At 42.6% G+C, this 20,470-nt stretch overlaps 1 protein-coding gene and 1 pseudogene across 4 annotated transcripts in view; both read right to left on the minus strand.

The window, feature by feature from the left end:
* Positions 1-3,189: 3,189 nt before the first annotated feature.
* Positions 3,190-12,702, minus strand: LOC106021813 (annotated as a pseudogene).
* A 2,907-nt stretch (positions 12,703-15,609) lies between these two features.
* Positions 15,610-20,470, minus strand: part of LOC101839667 (zinc finger protein 39) — a 32,394-nt gene continuing 27,533 nt past the window's right edge. For 2 of the 4 annotated variants that reach the window (XM_013119444.3, XM_040729716.1), the window contains 2 exons: positions 19,355-19,461; positions 15,610-18,194 (listed from right to left, as the gene is read on the minus strand). In XM_013119444.3, the coding sequence (XP_012974898.1) occupies positions 17,139-18,194; positions 19,355-19,461 (1,163 nt within the window). In that variant the 3' untranslated portion in view covers positions 15,610-17,138. Of the gene's footprint in view, positions 18,195-19,350; positions 19,462-20,470 lie in introns of all 4 variants that reach the window. The other 2 variants (XM_040729717.1, XM_040729718.1) reach the window with 2 other exon arrangements.

The raw sequence follows: 20,470 nt of genomic DNA on the forward strand, positions 1-20,470 counted from the left end.
GGTGGTTAAGAATATCTTCATAAAAGTCATCATTATGATTCATAAAAATAGACATTCATGTAGTAGGAAATAAAAATACATTGAGATAAACTTAAGCATATGCAGCATTGTTCAATACTATAGATGATCACGTGTTAAGTATTTTAAGTCTTAATCATTCTTGGTAAATAACTACAAGTGAAAAAAATTAACATTTTCTGATAATACATGATGTGGAATTTCCTCCAGTTAGACAAACTCCATTATCAAATGAACTAACAGAATGTTTAAAAAAAAATGAGAGAGAGACTATGTTCTACCAGGCTGGTTTAACCCATCATGTGGTATCTTATTCAACTTTCTCTTCAATGTCCTTTTCTTATGCAAGTCTTTCACTTAATTAGATTTATGCCAAGACAGTTTTCCACGCTATTGTGAAAATGTATTGTTGCTTTCTCTCTTGGCATGTTTCTCTGTTGTATATGGGAAGGTTACTGATTATTGTATGCTAATTTTTGTATCCTTCTACTTTGCTGAATTTATATATAATCCATAGGAATTTGTTCTTATTGTCGTTGTTTTTAATCTATTACTTGCTTTGACCGAATGATCTCTTCTATCTACCTTGTCTTCAAGATCTACAGTCCTCTTTTCAACCTGACCCAATCTGTTGTTAGGTTTTCCTTTGAGATAATTTTCTGAGTTTTTTATTTCAAGTTCTAATTGCTTAGTTTTTCTTCAGAGATTCTATTTCTTTACTAAACTACCTTCATATGTTGAGTGGTTTTAACTATCCCATTCGACTGTATTTTTGCAGTCATCATTCAATACCCTCATTGAATATCTTCATTGAATTCCTCAAATGGATTAATAATTCCCATTTCGAAGTCATTGGAGTGTATCAGCTAAGTTGTTTTCTCAGGTAATATAATATTGGAGGTGCTAGTTTCTGGAAAAGACATATTGGTCATTCATGTTGTTTGTGTTTTTGTGATGGAATCTAGCTACTGGAGATGAGTCATTGGTGAAATTTATTGGCATGGACATCTGGTCTTGCCTTTGTTGGAACTGTGTTTGGGTATCTGTTTGCTATTATCCCTATATGGCAGTCTGTGGACCAAATGGACAATGTTTAACTTTCAGTCTAGGGTCCACTCTGTGGTTTCGGGCTGGGCTTCATGTGTCTTGGAGCCCAGGAGGTGGCCCAGGACCACATGCAAGCCTGGTGTCCACAGAGGCCAAAAGAGGGTGTTAGATACCCTGACATGAGTTATTGATGGTCGCTTGCTGACACATGGGTGCTGGGAACCAAACTCAGGTCCTCTGCAAGAGCAGCAAGTGCTCTTGACTACTAAGCCATTTTCCAGACCTCTTGGTTGTTTTTAAAGCTGTCCATTTCTTCAAATGTCTTTTCAAATGTCACACTGCATTATAAATGTTGACACTTAACCAGTCTGGCATTTCCATTTTTTAAACTAATAGAAGAAACTTATGAGATGTAATAAAATACGATTTTGACATTTAGCCACAACAATAAAACATGAGGGGCATTCATTTTTTTTTCCGGTTCAAACTATTTGAACATAACTTTATTGACACTGAAAACAATCATCTGTAATTTGGTTTGACCTACACACACCCCATCTCATTTCATGCATTTCTTACACCTCTCATCACATTACCCACACCTTTACTTGACTAGCTTGCTGGAGGCAGGGGACAGGCCTCTATGTGTGTCATACCTTGACTAGTATAACACTGCATAGGTGTCTGTGTCTTCAATGTATTTTGAATGAGGGTGTCCGATTATGAACAGTGCTGGTGAGGTAGAGCTTGTAAACGCCTTCATAAGGGTTTCATCAGAAAAGGAAATAAATATGCTTCTTACTCATTCCATTGTACTGTCACATTATGTCATTAAGTCAAGACAAACTTTTACTTCAGTCTAAACCAGTGGATCTCAACTTGTGTGTTGTGACACCTACATCTGATATTTACATTATCATTCAAAACAGTAGTAAAACTACAGTTGTGAAGTAGCAATAAAATTTGATGGTTGGGGGTCACCGCCTCATTTTACCTGCATCCAGCATTCAGGAGCAAAAGATGTGCACTTGCTGGGGAAGGCAGTGGCGATGCAGAAAAAGTCTCAATGCTCATCTTGCTTTCCCTGTTTGTTAGTCCATCCTCCAACTATTTGGGAATGCCACAAAATCCCAAGACTTCATCAAAGAGCTTGGATCAGGGTGAGATCTCAATAGAGGAATCCAAATATGAGCTAAACAGACATGCTTTCGATCCCATTGAAGAAGTGAAGCAGCATTTCCTGTCTTCCCACTAGGTGTCCATTTCCAATCAACAATATTCTGTTGTAGCTAGGTAATTTTAGAGGAGTTGCAAGGTAACAATAATATCAGGTCCTTTGACAAAGATTTGCAAACTTATCTTATATGCCCTAATAGTAAGATCTAAGATGCAATCTATCTAAGGCTTGCTGTATTGTTTTAGGGCAATTTCTGCCTTCTTTAGTAAGGGTGCAGGAAAAAGCAGGATCAGGAACCCCCCACAGGATATCCATTCAAGGATTTTAATTTGTCTAGCCTTAAAGTAATTTTTTTAGGCCTTACCTTAAAACTAATGGAGGGCACACTAAAGGCAAATCATACAATCATTAGGATGTACACTGTAAAAGGAAGCTTTTCCTTGAGAGAAGCCTTCCCGCCAGCCTGGTTCTAGAGCCGCATCAGTCCCAAATAAATAGGAGACTATATTAATTATGAAGCTGTTGGCCTTTGCTTGTTTCTTACTGGCTAGCTCTGACTTAAGTAATTACCCCATAATTGTTAATCTAAGTATGTCTCTTACTGGAGAAGTTTCCGGGCTTCCTACCCCATGGCGTTACATCTCGACTCTCTTGTGTTTCTCCTTCCCAGAGTTCTCCTGGACTCCTAGTCCCACCTATCTAGATTCCTATTGGCTCAACAGTGCTTTATTGACAAAGGACTTCCCCCAACATACACCAACAACCAATAAAAACCAGTCTTTCAGAATTCCTACCAGAGTGAGCAAACCCGGTTGTGTGGCACCTCTGATGATCACAGTTTTACTGACCACTCTCAAATCCTGCAACAGGCGCCATTTTCCTAATTTTTTCTTTATAACAAAAGTAGGTGTATTCCAAGGGGAGGTGGAAGGTTTAACATGTCCAGCTCATGTCAGAAGGGATGGGGAAGGAGGTGACAAGGAAGAGCCAGTCTGAGCAGCTATCTCATGGCCCTTGACATCCTTGGAAGATTTTGAGGACTGCCGCATATCTGTCCACTCCTGTGTGATGATCTGTAGGGCCTGTGTCTTCTCTTTATCCACTCGGACATAATCTACTTTCTCATCCAATGTGACAGATGATGTGGATGGCTTGCAGTGAGGGCTCAGGGAGCCTGGCTGGAAATCCAGGGCTAAGTAATCCACATTGCCAGTACTCTTCTTTGGAACTGGGCTGTTGGTGCCACTGGGGACAGGGGACGCAGACACTGGGTTTTGCTTAGGGACATAGTTCTCCTCGCTGTCTCCTGAGTCTGTGCTGGTGATGTTTTGTGTGGAGATGGGACAGCAGTACTGGGAGAGGCTGGAGTTAAAGGCGTGGTTGACTCTGGACCAAGACTTGGTGACAGGTGACTTGAAAGGGAGCTCGTCGATCACAGCGTTGTTTCTCAGGTCAAAGGATGTTGGCTCTGCTTTCCAGTAAGGCTTGAGGTTGCGATTGACTGGGGGTGGCTGGTTCTCACTTCCTGTGTTGGGGTTTCTATGAATAGGAAGGGCTGTGGATGGGTAACCTAGTGGGTCAAAGTGATGGGGCCCTGGGCTCATGGGCACATAGTTATCGTCAGAGCTGGCACTGTCTGATCGACCTACGATAGTTTTCCCTCGAGATTCAGCCGACCAGCTGTCACTCTCTCTGCCTCGTGTTGGGTACTTGCAAGTCTCAAAGGAAAAAGCTCAGTGGAGTTGCTTGTTGAGCATTGCAGGGAGGGTTTTGTGCCTGGGGATAGCAGCAGCTACAGAGCTGTTATTTTTGCTGACTGGAGGTCTTTGCTGGGGGCTGCCCCACCTAGGTGCTTTTGTCTGACTTGCATAACTTGGTTTGGGGGGCCGGGGTGGGGGAGCTATGGCTGAGTCTTCAGGAGTGGCCATTGTGTCCAGTGTGAATGTTCTAGGGATCTGGTAGGCTAAGAGTGGGGTGGTTGGAACCTCCATATTGTCCACTAGGAGGTTTCCAAATTCCCAACACAGGGTGTTGCTGGGTGTCTTGAAGGTGTACGCATCCTCATTATCTGTCTCAGACCCTGTGAGGCTGCCCTTGGTGTGGCTATGTGAAGCCAGCCTACAGGGGAGGTCGTAAGTACTGTCCTGTCCTTGAATTTTATATTGTGTTGGCTTGGCTTGGGAAGGCTATAAAAGCCATAGACTTGTCTGCTGACTCCATTGATAGTGTCCACTGCCCTGGGCAAGCTTTCGTATGGCTGTATCACTCTTCTGCTGAGTACCCTGAGAGAAGCTGGCATTCCTCCGTTTTTTGTCTTTTGGCTTGTGCACTGGTGTAAGTAGAGATACCCCTGAGGTGTGCTGGTGGACAAGGCAGGCTGGATGTGGCTTGACACAGGGGGCTCAAAAGTGGGCTGGCCAGAGTGTAAAGGGGCTGAGGACTTCCTTTTGAAGCCACAGACCTGGCAGATGCTCTGGATCCACTTATTCATGTCGGCCTTTGTCTCAGCCACCAGGTGAAAGGTGCGCTTACTGGTCTTGATATCAAACACAAAACTATCTTGAAACTTTTTCTCGCTAAAGGTCAGGCCTGTATCCACTGTAGGGAAAAGGGGCCACTCAAAAAAACACACCCTGAGCAGAGCCAAAGAAACATACTTTGGCCCTGCAACCAGAACCAAAGAAATGTACCCTGACCCTGAAAACAGTGCCAAAGGACCAGACTTTGTCCCTGGAACCTGAGTCAGTGAAAGAAATGCACTCTGGCCCTAAAATTGAAGCCAAAAGGCTAAAAAGAACCAGAGAAAGAAACACACTTTGGCCCTGAAACCAGAGCCAAATCTGACCTTAATCCTGTGCAGAAAAATAACCAATCCTCGAGCAGAGCTCTAGCCAATCTGAGCTCAGCACTGAAATAGGACCAATCCCTACCCTGGAAAAACTTCCCCGTCCCCAAGGATCCCTATATAAACCCTGTGTCTGTTCAGCTTGGCTGGTCCAGCTGCTTCCTTCCAATAAACCCCTTAGATGAGCTTTGGGTGAAGATCTTCTTTTGCGGCAGCAACGGAGCAGAGGTGACCCTGGGCAGAACAGAGCAGAGCGAGCAGGGCTGTAACAGTCGCCCAGGAAATCTTCCCTTGGCAGAGCGGAGTTGTTACACTCCACTCCCCCCCTACCCTCCCACCCCCCACCCCACTCCCCACTCTCTGCTCTCTGCTCATCCTGATGGCCAGCAAAGGTGAGGAGGGAAGGATAAAGCTGTCTTTCGCTTAATGCTGGTACCTTGCCTCTTTAACAATTCTACTAACTGTTCTATCAACACAGCCTTAGAAACTGAGGTACCTATTTTCCAAATACTCCCTCACAAGTCTTACATGCTAGCCAGCCTTCGAGGGTGATCTCTCAGGTTCCCCTTTTCTTTCCCGACCTCAGTGGATCAGGCGAAAGGCTGGAGATTTAACTTGGTACCCCTTTCCAATACATCCTCATAGCCTTACTGGCTGGCCAGCCTTCGAGGGCGATCTCTCAGTTATCTCCTTTACTTTCTTGACCTCAGTGAATCAGGCGAAAGACTGGAGATTAATTCAATCCACCCTTCAACTGAGGGCGATCTCTCAGTTTTCCCCTTACTTTCCCGACCTCAGTGGATCGGGCAAAGGCTGGAGATAAATTCAATAAACCTCCTTAGAAGGTGATCTCTCAGGCATAAGTCTGGAGATTTAACCATTCAATTTTACTGTTACAAGTTGAGGTACATGTTTTCAAATCTTTTCTTTCTCGAGTCTCTCCTCTCCCGAGTCTTCTTTCTTTTCCGATCTTTCCCAGTCTTTCCAAGTCTCTCTGGATCTCGATGGGACCTCCAATTGTGGCACCCAGGCCACAAGCAAGTCCAAGGTATCAGGACAAGAAAGACAAGACATCCAGCTGCCTTTATTGCCAGGAGAGAGAGAGAGAGAGAGAGAGAGAGAGAGAGAGAGAGAGGGAGAGAGGGAGGGATAGAGGGAGGATGTGTGTGTGTATGCCATTATTGCGAGTGCTAAGAGGTCTCTCTCTTGTAAAGAGGGAGCAGCCTTATATACAGGCTTACAGCACAGTAGGAAAACCCCAGGTGGAAGAGATCCTGTTTTTCTCCTGCTAGATGTTGATGTCAGTGGGGCAAGGCCGGGGCAGGAAGCCAGGACTAGAAAACAGGAAGCACTTGGACTGTAAAACAGGATGCACTTGTAGGCTGACCAACAACTCACAGAGAACCCGTGGGGCTGGGGCCCAACACCACTGACCTGTTATTTGTCTGATGTTGTCTCTCTCTGGCAAGGTGATCTGACAAGTGGCCAGCACTGTGTAAAATCTGAGAGGCATGCTTCCCCACTACAATCTACTACAGTCACAGTACCAATACTAATTAGAGTATAGTTTACAGTTCACCTTTTGTGATATGAATACTGAGTTTTGACAGCTTTTCAGCATTTTCTTTCTCCCTGCATGAAATTCCTGGGTGGGTAATTCTAGTTTCTTGGTGTTGTTTCAATAATCTGATAGTCAAACTGAGGAACACAGGTGTCTCTGTAGAATATTCATTTCTGCCAAGTCAGTTACAGTTATAGAACTGTATACTTCCCAAACATTTGGAAAACTCAGGGGGAACAAGTGACCCATTCTAAGAAAAGAGGAACATCTCTTCAATATTTCATTATATAACAGGCCACTCTGATGAACTCATCTTAACTTGTAGTCACTTACCTTAAAAATGATCACACTTTAATATATATTTGAGGACTCACAATTTTTTAAAAAATCTGGTTCCAAATTAGAAAGGGTATTCTTGTGTGTTTGATGTTAAGTTTTTGGCTTTTACAGTTGTGTATGTCTTGGTGTACATGTGGACATTTGACAATTTGTGTGTTCTTGCCTGTGAATGTGGGACCTGAGAATGGAACTCAGATCATCAAGCTTGGTGGTAAATGCCTTTATCTGATGAGTCATCATAGCCCTAAGTTTATGTGGTATTTTCACAACATAAATACCATGCTCTGCCTATTATGTTATGTGTGTATGTGGTGGGAGCATCTTGTAGTTTCCAAGTAGCAACATTGGGTTTCAGTTAAAAATACTATTTTTTTTTTTTTTTTGGTTTTTCGAGACAGGGTTTCTCTGTGGCTTTGGAGGCTGTCCTGGAACTAGCTCTTGTAGACCAGGCTGGCCTCGAACTCACAGAGATCCACCTGCCTCTGCCTCCCGAGTGCTGGCATTAAAGGCGTGCACCACCAACGCCCGGCTAAAAATACTATTTTTATGAAAACTTCCAAAAAAAAACCTTCACCATCACAAACAGTAAAATTATTGAAGTGGCACACAGTCATTTTTTTTCCATAGAAGAATGTCTAATACTCATTGTGTACTAAGAGCACATCTATACCACATTTCCAATGCTCCATAGCTATGCTGTACAAACTTAAAATGTTGGATGTTCTACAGACTTCACTTCTAAAGCAGTAGTGATTTTATGTATTGTGTAGTGTATGCATGTGTATACATACCAGAGGTCAATGTTGTGCATTGTCCTCAACTACTCTGCACCTTATATTTTGAGACAGGGTCTCTCACTGAATCTGGAGCTCACCATTTCAGCTAAATATGCTGGCTAGTAAGTCCCAGAGATTCTCTTCTGTCACTGCGTTAAGTGTCTACACCCCGACAATTCCAGTCATCTCTCTCCTTCCCCAATGTGATCCTTCCTGTTCCTATGCCCATATCTACCCGAATAATCTATTTTATTTCCCTTTCCCAGGAAGGTCCAAGTGCCCCGCCTTGTCACTTAACCTCTCTGAGTCTGTGGAGTGCAGCATGACTATCCTTTACTTAAAGCTAATAAATATCCAAATATAAGTGCTTATTTTGTTTGTCTTTCTGTGTCTGGGTTGCCTCCTAAGGATGTTTTTGTCTAGTTCCATCCATTTCCTTGTGAATTTCACGATGCCATTTTTTAACATCTGGGTAGTGAAAATAATACCCCTATTACTTTGCTTGCCAAAATTATGTATATAAAAAGAAAGCTGTCCTAGGGCCTGGGGGCGTTCAGTTAGCTGAGCTGCTGAATCGCCCACAGACGCCTGTGTAAAAAATTAAAAACCTCTTGCGATTGCACCCAACTGTCTGGTTATTAAGCTCGGGACGTCACTGGGGTATTCAGCCTGAATCCTGTTTACTTCAGGTCTTTCATTTGGAGGTCCCACCAAGATTTGGTGTCCCCACTCAATAACCTATAGACGTCGGGAGGTGAGACTATTGGGTACCCTTGTCTGTCTGTTCTTCTGTCTTACTGTTCTGGTCTGGTGTGCAAACATCTGAATCTGAGAGGCGTGTGAGGGAATTGACGAATTCCATACTCACTTGGAGCTGCCACCCTGGGAGACGTCCCAGGGTGTCTGGGGTCAGGTTTTTTGGGGCCCACTCTGTATCGGGGGTGAACAGGCCACCCCATTGGAGGACTGGCTATGCTCGTCCGTTGGTCTGTAAATCCGATCTCTGATCGGTTCTGTGCCACGTGGCGTCTGGCCTGCTGACTGTGTGTCATCTCTGTTATAATCGTTTGTCCTTTAATGTTGTGGGAAAATTATTTTTCTGAAATGGGACAATCTCTAACCACCCCCTTAAATTTGACTCGACCATTGGAATGACGTCTTAGCTCGAGCACACAACCAATCCATGGATGTTAAAAAGAAATGGCAAACTCTGCAGTTCTGAGTGGCCAACTTTCAATGTCGGTTGGCTCCGGGACGGCACATTTAACCTGAATGTTATCTTGCAGGTGAAGGACAAAGTTTTTAATACAGAGTTCCACAAAAATCCTGACCAGGTTGGCTACATTGTCACCTGGGAAGACCTGACCCGCAATCCACCTCCGTGGGTCTGCCCATTTGTTCACCAAAATCCTGACCTCCTACCCAGCACTCCCAGCCACCCCTTTACTCCATCCCCTCCTTCTGTCCCTCTCCCCTCCATGCCAACTTCCCCCTCTCTGTCCTCTGGATGGGCTCCTCCAGCTCTAGCTCCTGCTCTGGCTGCCTTCCAGACACAGGCCTGGTTCAAGCTGCGGCTCCCCCAGGGCGGAAATTGGAGGCGAGCTCGGAGATAGCTGGGAGGGTGCAGAGCAGGGCGGAGGGGAATGTGGGGGCCGCTTGCTGCCCACCTCCATCAGACACCGCTCTGCTCCGGCTCCGGACAGAAAACAGACCCCAGCACCACCTCCGCGGCCAAATATGCTAGGTCCTGATGGGGCCTTCCCCTAACTCCCCAAAGAGATGGATGCAGCCTTCCCGTGGAGTGCCCACACTACTCGTGCTGGCACACCTCCAAGCCTTGCAGATAGTCCAGGAGCAGATTTGGAAGTCTTTGGAAGCGGCATACCGGGAAAAGGGACCACCTTCCAGGCCCATCCCCACCAGAGTGGTAACCAGGTCTATGTGAGGAGGCACCAGTCCAAAACTTTGAAACCACGCTAGAAAGGACCATACAGGTGCTGCTGATGACACTGAGGCCTGGGAGCCAGCACCAAGAAAACCCGGAAGACCTACCCTGATTCCTCCCCCCCCCCCAGGCTTCCTTAAAGGGCCAGAGGCTCTTTAACCTGGTCCCTGAATCGGGCTCTGGTGGGCATGTAGTACTGGAATGATACCCTGTGTACACACCCAAGTCCTAAATACTTATGTTCTAGTCGGCTTGCTTCCCTGTGTATACCCCGTGTGTATTATCCCCCTCCTAAAGTTCTTAAACAAGTTAATAAGGAAACCCCATTAAGGTACAAGAGAGAGCCTGCACTGGAGCGGCTGCGCTGGTTCATTAGGTCCCCCTGGCTGGGTCCCCTGGATGTTTTGTTCCTAATACTTACTTTTGACTCCTGTGTTTTAAATTGCTTTATAATGTCTATCACCCAGGCCCTGGTTCGCACACAGCAGTACCAAGCTCTTAAACAACAAGAGGGACCATAAATTTTAGGATTAAAACTTCACAAAAAGAAATGGGGGAATGAAAAACCTCAATCCACCCCCCCCCTTTTTGAGAAGGTCGCCTCAGTGGAAAATGCCCCAAGGTCTTTTCCCCTAGGCAGGGAACAAGGTCTGATTAGAAAGAACATGGGGTCCAGAGTGCTAAGGAAGGAAACCGGCAGGCTGTAGAGGTAAGTGTACATCTGACCTTGTGGCTTCTCCAGGGAGGATGAGTTATGCCCGCACTTCTGACAGTCCCCTATTGCTTGACCAGATCTGCACCTGCAGTAGCTCCACTCCTTACAATACCACTATTACTTTGCTTGCCAAAATTATGTATATAAAAAGAAAGCTGTCCTAAGGCCTGGCGCGTTCAGTTAGCCGAGCTGCTGAATCGCCCACAGACGCCTGTGTAAAAATTAAAAACCTTTTGCGGTTGCATCCAACGGTCTGGTTATTGAGCTCGGGACGTCACTGGGGTATTCAGCCTGAAGCCCGCTTACTTCAGGTCTTTCAGTAGTACTTCATTGGGTAAATGTACTACATTTATTTATCCATTCTTTGTTGAGAGCCATCTAAGTTGTTTCCAGTTTCTGACATTATAAATAAAGCCAGTATGAACACAGTTGAGCAGGTGTCCTTGTAGCAGAGTCTTTTGGGTATATGCCCAAGAGTGGTATAAATGGGCCTTAGGGTAGCCCTCATCTATACAAATGGCAAACGGACTGAGGAAGAAATCGGGGGAAACAACACCCTTCACAATAGCCTCAGATAATATAAAACTTCCTGAGTTAACCCTAACCAAGCAAGTGAAAGACTTGTGTGACAAAAACTTCAAGCCTGTTTGTTTTCTAATGAGAGAGCAAAAAAGGACGTGGGTTTGGGAGGGTGGGAAGGGACTGGAGGAAGGGGAACCATAATCCAAACATAGTATGTGCAAAAAAATCTATTTTCAAAAAAATAAAGAGACATGTTTAAGGTTAAAAAAATCATGGAGATAGAACTAGTAGCATTTAATGAGCTTTATAGTCTCAATCCATCCTTTACTTTTTTTTTCAAAAAGTACTAAGAACTTCTGAAAATTATTTTTCATTAAATATGAATAGACTTTAAATTTAATTGTATATTTCATTATTCTACATTAATTTAAATATCAACTCTATTTCACAAGAATCATTATTCTACACTAATTTCATTATCAACTCTATTTCACAAGAATCATTTTCAGACACATTCAGTGTTCGCCTGCTGCGCATTTGCTCCAACAATGCATTTCCAGGTGCAACTGCCAAGCTGGGACTGTGGTTGTGCTTTGGGGACAAGCACACGATCTCCACATTATTCTTATTTTCACTTACTTCCTAAGCCTTTCATATTCCCAGGGAATCTCTAAATTTTTTACTATAAAATTATCCTTGTAGCATTTTAAAGATTTCTTTGTACAAATTATAGCATCCACTATCTCAAACATTAATTATTTATTGTGCTGGGAAATTGAAAGTGATCACAATGGGCTGGTTTGAAACACACACTTAAAAGTGTCCACGCTGTGGATCTCTGGGTATTGTCCGCGCTGTAGATCTCTGGGTATTCTCCTTCCTGACCATCTCTTCTCCTGAGCCTGGGACCTGTTCTCATCATACCGTTCCCATGTCTTTGCCAGCAGCTGCTGGGGTCAGTATTTGTAGTTCTCGGTGTGCCTTCCTTTCCTCGCTTCTTTTATTGCTGGTGCTTTTCAAGACAGGGTCATGTCATGCTTCTCTGACTTACTTGCCTTGGCTTCATTAGTGCCACCACACCTGGCTACAACAGTCTGCCTAGTTCAAGGGGATTGTGCAGCCATTTGTAATTTCAATCCACATTCACATTTCAATTACTACTTTCTATACTTTGTCTTCCTTCCAAAACCAATAGAGAGAACAGAGCATTTACAACAGATACTGTGCATGGCATTCCATTACATGTTGATTTTTCTACTGTGGATAGGTGAATAGAGGTATACATTCACTGAGTTGTGAATAGAACTGTGCCACCACAGTAGTTTAATATTGTCCTCATACAATATGCTTTAAAGAAATGGTTTTTGCTCTACAATTAACTCTGAATTGAGCATGATGAACTAACTATTCTGTTCACTGTTTTCCCATAAAATAGATGCTACTTCTGTATCATGCATCAATATACGTCTTTGCATTTGAGATTTAGGTGCAATTAACAGGATTTGGCTGGTGCAATATAGCAGTCCCCAGAGTGAAGTTCAATATAGCAGTCCTCAGAGTGAAGTTCATGCAATGGAGGTGTGGTGATTTGAATGAGAATGTCCCTTATGAGCTCATGTACTTGGACACTTGGCCCCCAGTTGGTGGTACTGTGTGGAGGAGGATTTAGGAAGTGTGAACTTTGTGAAGGAAGTGTGTCGCTGGAGGCAGGCTTGAGAGAGACCTTCACCATTTCCAGTTTGCCGTCTCTGCTTCATGCTCGCGGTTCAAGATGTGAACTTTCAGCATCCTATTTCAGCTGCCGTGCTATTCCACCCTGACATAACAGGCTCTAAGTCAAAATGAACAATTTCTTCCATAAATCGTCTTGTTCATGGTATATGGTGGCACACACCCAGCACTCAGTAGGGGGAGGCAGAGTCAGGCAGATCTCTATGAGTTCAAGACCAGCCTAGTCTACAGAATGACAGGGTCCAAAGCTATACAGAGATACCTTTTGTAAAGTGAAGCTTTTTCCTTGGTAGCCGCTTTGGTTTATCCCCCGCCAGTCGCCTGGGCTCTGCCGCATTGTAGTCCCCAAATAACACACAAGATGCTGTATTAATTATGAAGCTGTTGGCCTTGCTTGTTTCTTTCTGGCTAGCCCTGACTTAAGTAATTACCCCATAATTGTTAATCTATGTATTTCTCTTACCAGAGACGTTCTGGGCTTCCTACCCCATGGAGGTTACATCTTGAATCCCTTGTGTTTCTCCTTCCCAGAGTCCTCCTGGACTCCTAGTCCCTCCTATCTAGATTCCCTATTGGCCAGACAGTGCTTTATTGACAAATGCACAGGATTTCCCCAACAGATACCCTATCTGGAAAAACCAAAAACAGAAAAAAAAGTAACCAATACATGAGGTCACTGGACCTTCAGTAACAAATTCTCCTCCCTGACAATCTCAGACATTTCACATGAGGACACAATATCAAACATACACACACACACACACACACACACACACACACACACACACACACACACTCTAACCAGGATCTCTGTTGTGTATTTCTTTTTGGAAGTATTCCCACACTTGCTGAATAACCATGCCAGTGTGTCAATAGACACACTCACATAGTTCTAAAAGGCCTTTTGAGGAAACACTGGCATAATATAGACATAAAGACTCAATTAAGATAAATCACCAAATAACTTCATGCATACCTGTGTGACAAAACCAGGACTGACTACAATGAGAACTTTTTTTTTATAGATAAACACCCTGAGGCACTTCAGTCTCCAGAAATAAGGGGCAAATTTGTAAATCATCATGGGCATCATCATTGCTGCACAGGGTTTCCCATATAACATTTAATATCCAATGCATTTCAATTAAGTTGCCACTTCCAATGACACATTTAATGACACCTCTTTCAAAATACATACCTCTTTAGAAACATTAGGGATTATGTCACATATATGCATGCATATACATGCCATATAATATCACTCAGAGGCAGAATACATCATTTTTAAAATTTTACATCAACATGACATTTTACCTCTTTTGTTCAAGGCATACCCTGAGAGGTCTACACTAGGAAAGGAAATGTATATAGTCTTCAGAGAATAACATTTGGTAAATGTACTATTAACATTGTTTTTGTCCTACGGGACACACAAAGAATAAGGAACAAAGGGGAAATAATTGCAGAGTGAGCATTCAATAGGGAGAAATGAGAACTGCTGATGCCAACAATTCTGACTAAGTAGACAGCTGGGAACATTGTGTTCTGTATTTCTGTGGTTTAGGGATTGGTGTGCCAATGTGTGTATCGCTGCACCTATGTGTTTCATATGCTCTTTCTTTGTGTTTCATATGCTCTTTCTTTGCTGTTTTTTCTGCTCATTTGTTCTCGTATACAGCTTCTTATTGTAACTTTATTACTTTTTCAGTTTTAAGATGCCTGTTTCTTTTCTACTGAGAGCAGGAAAGGATGTGGATTTGGGAGAATGGGAGAATATTGGAGGAGTTAGGGGAGTGGGAACCACAATCCACATACATGGTATGCTTAAAAAAATCTATTTTCACTTAAAATGTTTAATCACAGTTAAAAAATGCTTCTGTTAGCCACACTGGCTTTGTTTTGCTAACACATTAGAAACAAATACTCTCACCTATGGGATAGTTTTATAACAGTGTTCATGTACATTTAGATATGTAGGAATAAAGAAAACAGCAAAATGTAAAGGCATAATAGAATTTAATTAAAGGTGCATATTTTTAGTGTATTTTGGTTTTGACATGAAATTTCTCCCACAGAATTTGAAGTTAAATGTGGACATTGGTTTTGGAGGTGATGCAAACGTTAGGAGGTAGTGTTAAGTTGAATTTATGTCATTAGAGTCATGCTTTGGAACATGAAATATATGGTCCATTTCCTGTCATGATGCAAGGAAAGTCTTGTACCATACCTGCCTGTCACCATTCACACTGGTTTTGGCAAAGTAACCATTAACAAAATCCTTTGAAACCACAATCCAAAACAACTACACTTTAATCTTAATTTGTTTCTGCTGATAGTCACAACAATGGAAAGACAATGAATAGAGTCACGATATCTATCTATCTATCTATCTATCTATCTATCTATCTATCTATCTATCATCTAACTCACCTATGTATCTATGTATATTGACAATTCCAATCAAGACTACATACATGCAAAGGCATGTATCCTACCACTTCCATTTTCCTACTGTATTATTTCTTATATGAAGCATACATATTTCCTATACTGTCATGCTGAGTATTCTTTTTTTTGTTTGTTTGTTTGTTTGTTTGTTTCGAGACAGGGTTTCTCTGTATTGTTTTGGAGCCTGTCCTGGAACTCGCTCTGCAGACCAGGCTGGCCTCGAACTCACAGAGACCCGCCTGCCTCTGCCTCCCGAGTGCTGGGATTAAAGGCATGCGCCACCAACGCCCAGCTTCATGCTGAGTATTCTACAGGCAAATTTTTAACACGAAATACAGGAAAAAATGGATGTTGTAAGAAGTAATTGTGTGCTACCACACGCTTATCAGCATTGCTGGTCTTTGTTTACCTCACTCATTCACTAGTACCAAAATCTAGTTATAAGAACAATCAATGCCCAAAGAAAAAGCTTAATATACACTGGCTGGAAATATCATTGTGTTTATTTGGTAGTATACAGTTGAGTGCATAGTTTCCAATATCATATCAAACAGTTCTATCTGGAAATAAATGTGCAAGTTATATAAACTGAGATTTTCTTCCCCAAATTTATGATGTGTAAAAATGTTGAAGTTTTACCTAAAAAATTTTCACATATTAAAGGAATATATAGTTGCATGGAAGACCGTTCCTCTAATCAAAGCTCCTACGAGAATGAGGCATCATGATCATGAATACGAGAGCAGGACAGGATACAAAGAATTCAGTCAGCCTGGCCTGAATATCTACAGACTGTCTTGCTGAAAACGGTGTGGTTACACTGACAGTGCTCAACTTAATGCATGGTCAGTTTGTTACAACTGTTTTATAACTGCTTATACTTTCTAAAACTTGATTGGTGTCCATGAATGCTGAAAGTCTGGGTGATAGGTAAGCAGTCTCAGGTACAAAAGAAGAGGAAATGCATTGCTCCTAGGTGCACTGTGACTGAGCCACGTCCCCAGCTCAACCAGTTTTAAATTCAAACATGTTCTCACATTCACACTCGATGTCTTGCTTGCTAACATGTGAGTGCAGCTCCTATAGTCTGCAGCTTGGTGGGGTTTCTAGAGTGTCTGTATACAGCTCAATACTGACATTACCAAACTGATGAAAAGCCACATGAGATGTGGCATCTATACTCCTGTGTCACTCTCATGCTTTATTATCTTCTCGTTGTGTTTGTGATGCCAGTTAAGTTTCAAGTACTATTTAAAATTTTTTCTGACATTCTTTACTTTCTTATGGTTCAACAACAATATGGCATCTACTGTCATTTAAGATTTGCTCACTTTTTTGTGACAGGATTTCACTGTATAGACGTAGCTGGCCCAGAACACAATATGTTGACCAGGCTAGCCTCAAACTCACAGTGATCCATATGTTGCTGCCTCCTGAGTGCTAGGATTAAAGTGTGCACCATTATACCGGCTCTCCCAGTCTTTCGGTTTGGTGTCTTGCTATGCTGTTAAAAATCAAGTCCAAATGAGTCTCTGCCAAATCACCCACATGGTTCAGGATGAAAACCTATACCTGGCTAATCACTTGTTGTATACAACTGCACCTTTATGATGGTTTTGATGTAGTCTGAGGTCTGACTTAGGTATCAAAATTTTTTTGTGTTATACATACTGATAAAGTCTACCTGTATGAGGTCCCTGCCCATTAAATGCACTTAATGGTTTTAAAAAAACTTGTTCTATGTTCTTTATATTCAAAGGGTCATTCACCTGTATATACTACATGATGTCAGATGAGATTTGACCACATGAAGTTTCTTACATTCCCTAAATTTATTGGTCTGTACACAGAGATGAGTTAAAATAGAGAGCTTTCTTTATTTCCATGGCTATTTTTGCATCTGTATGAATTCTCTGATATTAACTAAGGGCTAATTTTATGGTAAAAAGTTTCATATGTGTTCTCTGATGCCAGTGAAAGACTGACTTATTGTGTCAAGCTTTACCCTTTATATTCAGGGCTTGTCCCCTGCGTGTGTTTTCAGATGTCGCGTGAGATCTGACTTGGTGTAAAAAGCTTTCTTGCATTCTAGACATGCATAAGGTTTCTCACCTGTGTGTGTTCTCTGATGTCGAGTGAGTTCATACTTGCACTGAAAGGCTTTCCCACAGTCTTTACATTCATAAGGCTTCTCGCCTGTGTGATGTCTTTGATGTACAGTGAGCTGCGAGTTGCAGTAGAACGCCTTCCTGCATTCTTTACATTCATAGGGCTTCTCGCCTGTGTGAGTCCTCTGATGTACAGTGAGGTCTGACTTGCGATAGAAAGCTTTCCTGCACTCGTTGCATTCATACGGTCTCTCGCCGGTATGAGTTCTCCGATGTCGAGTGAGGTCTGACCTGCACTGGAACGCCTTCCTGCATTCTTTACATTCATAGGGCTTCTCGCCTGTGTGAGTCCTGTGATGAACGGCGAGTTGTGACTTGCAGTAGAACGCTTTGTTGCATACCTGACATTCATAGGGCTTCTCTCCTGTGTGCGTCCTGTGATGTACAGTGAGCTGTGAGTTACAGTAGAACGCCTTCCTGCACACTTGACATTCATAGGGCTTCTCACCTGTGTGAGTTCTCTGATGCACAGTGAGGTCAGAATTTCGGTAGAAAGCTTTTCTGCAGTCTTTGCATTCATAAGGCTTCTCCCCTGTGTGAATTCTCAGGTGTACATTGAGCTGTGACTTGCTGTAGAACGCTTTCCTGCATTCTTTACATTCGTAAGGCTTCTCACCTGTGTGAGTTCTCTGATGTACAGTGAGGTGTGACTTGCAGTAGAAGGTTTTCCCACATTCTATACACGCATGGGGTTTCTCACCTCTCTCGAGCCTCCGATATTGACTGAAGGTAGACTTAGAGTAGAAAGCTTGTCGACATTCCTTACATTCATACGGATTTTCACATGTGTGATAGCTCTGATTTGTGCTATACTGTGACTTCAGGTAAAATGCTTCCAAACATACTTCACATTCATAGGACTTTGTCCCTCGGTGGATTTCTTCATGAATCTTTAGTTCTGCCTTAAGACAGAAGAATTTGTTAAATTCCTCATATTCACAGGGACAGCCCTTTGAATTTGCTATGATGTTTTGTTTATCATGATTTCCTAATGACATTTCTAACAATTGCTACACTGAAATATTTCTCTTTAGGTAAAGGATATTATCTCACATACATTCCATTAGAAATTTTACATCCAAATCTGTGCCACGACTTGAATAAATCATGCCTCATCAAAGAATTTCCTATACTCATTGAGCTCATTGGATTTTCACTTCATAGCAATGAAAAGTGTGTTAATAACCCTGCCTTTGTAGGTTTTTCATGATTCAAAATGGCATGATTAACTGTCTTGATGGATATTCAGAGGCTCAGGGTAAGTGAAGGGTTTCAATTACTTTAAAACGATCAGATTCTTTTGTAGCCTGTATCTCACAAGGATCACTAGTGAGAAGTTCTTCTTGCCATATATTAAATTCATGAAGAAACATCCTAAGATAGTTTCCACTCTTCATGTTCAAAGTTGGAATATGATTTTGAGAGACTTGGCGTTAGGTCCCCGGTCAGTGGGCAGATAGGGAGAGGAGCCATAACAAGGTAATAAGGAAGGGAGCTTCTTTCTCACCTTCCTGACCTGAGATAAATGCCTGGCAGCTTAAAAGAAAGGCCATGTGGGCTTCTGCTGCTGCTAATAAGGCACCTTGGAAATGGATCTCCAGTAAGTTTCAGGACAGATCAGCACATGTTTACACCAATGCTATGGTTCTATCAGCCACTCTGTTCAAATAGACTAACCCTAAATTAGGGGAGGGAGACAGCTCAAACATCCTTGAAGCCCCCAAGCCCTTAACTAGAAGCTGGGCTTCAGGCTCCCGGGGCCTCCTTGGCTCTGCAGGAGTCTTTCTCTGTGTGCCTTGCTGTGTGTTTCTTCGCCGCTAATAACAGCCATTTTTCAGCAGTGGTCTGTCTGCTGTCTGAGAGTCCCTTGATACTCGGTGCTGCCCTTATTTCATTTCCTGCCCTTCCTTCCTTCCTTCCTTCCTTCCTTCCTTCCTTCCTTCCCTCCCTTCCTCCCTCCCTCCCTCCTTTCTTCCTTCCTTTCCTTTGTGCCTTTCCATCCTTTAGCTGGCAGAGAAAGTAAACCCAATCAGAAGTTTGTGATCATGTCAGTTTTACCTACTTCAACAAGTTCTTCACTTGATGTATTGCTGTTGATTTCAATTTGCCAGAAATGTCTGTCTCCATTTTTCTGGCCAGCCTCAACCAGGCTACTCATTTTGTTGACACCTGAAAGTATTGAAAATTTTAATTTCCATGAATTGGACAAAAGCTTTATGCAATTCAAATACAAAAGTAAAATAGTGCCTTTTTTATCACATTTGAACTATTTTTTTTGTTTTGTTTTTTGATACAGGGTTTCTCTGCATAGCACTGGTTGTCCTGGAGCTTACTTTGTAGACCAGGCTGGCCTGAAACTCAGAGATTCACCTGCCTCTGCCTCCCAAGTGCTAGGATTAAAGGCGTGCACTACAACCACGCAGTTTACGTTTGAACTTCTAAAATACTATCTTATAACTGCACACATGCTAGTCTTTTTTAAAAGATTTGTTTATTTATTTAATGTATACTGATGTTTTGTCTAAATATATTCTGTGTGAGAGTGTTTGGGTCCCCTGGAACTGGAGTTAGACAGTAGTGAGCTGCTATGTGGGTGCTGGGAATTGAACCTAGGTCCTCTGGAAGAGGAGTCAGTGCTCTTAACTTCTGAGCCATTTCTCCAGGCTCCACACCCTAGTCTCTAATGAATTAGAATAACACTAAGAGGCATTGCAGTGCTAAGTCCTGGCACTCTGTTGTATTGCTGCACTGTTAAAACACATGGCAGTAAAACGCTCACCCATTTCTTAGCTGTAGGTCCCCTTTCACCTTCTACCTGTGCTGTCTCTCTATTATCAGAATGTCATGCCTCTTTCATATGTAAAACATGGAAACCCTCCCACTAGCTGCATTTAGGACTTAGATGTCATCAAATATTCTGTGTGCCCGGTGCAACAAAGATTGGGAAGGGCTGTTACTGTGGCTCAGTTAGTGTACTTGCTTTGATAAGGAACAGCAGGGCCCTCCATGGCGCTTTCTGGGAATGGTGTTTTGTGTTTTGTGAGAAATATTGCTTGTGGCTTGCCTTTACAAACAGAATTTTGTTGCTTTGTTTTAAATTTTCTTCTGTAATAGTGGCTTTAGTATGCATGGAGTGATTCCATTTATGCTTGTCACAGAAATTCATGACATTCTCCGA

The sequence above is a fragment of the Mesocricetus auratus genome, unplaced genomic scaffold (assembly GCF_017639785.1).
Source record: "Mesocricetus auratus isolate SY011 unplaced genomic scaffold, BCM_Maur_2.0 Super-Scaffold_100022, whole genome shotgun sequence".
NCBI classification, from domain to species: domain Eukaryota; kingdom Metazoa; phylum Chordata; class Mammalia; order Rodentia; family Cricetidae; genus Mesocricetus; species Mesocricetus auratus.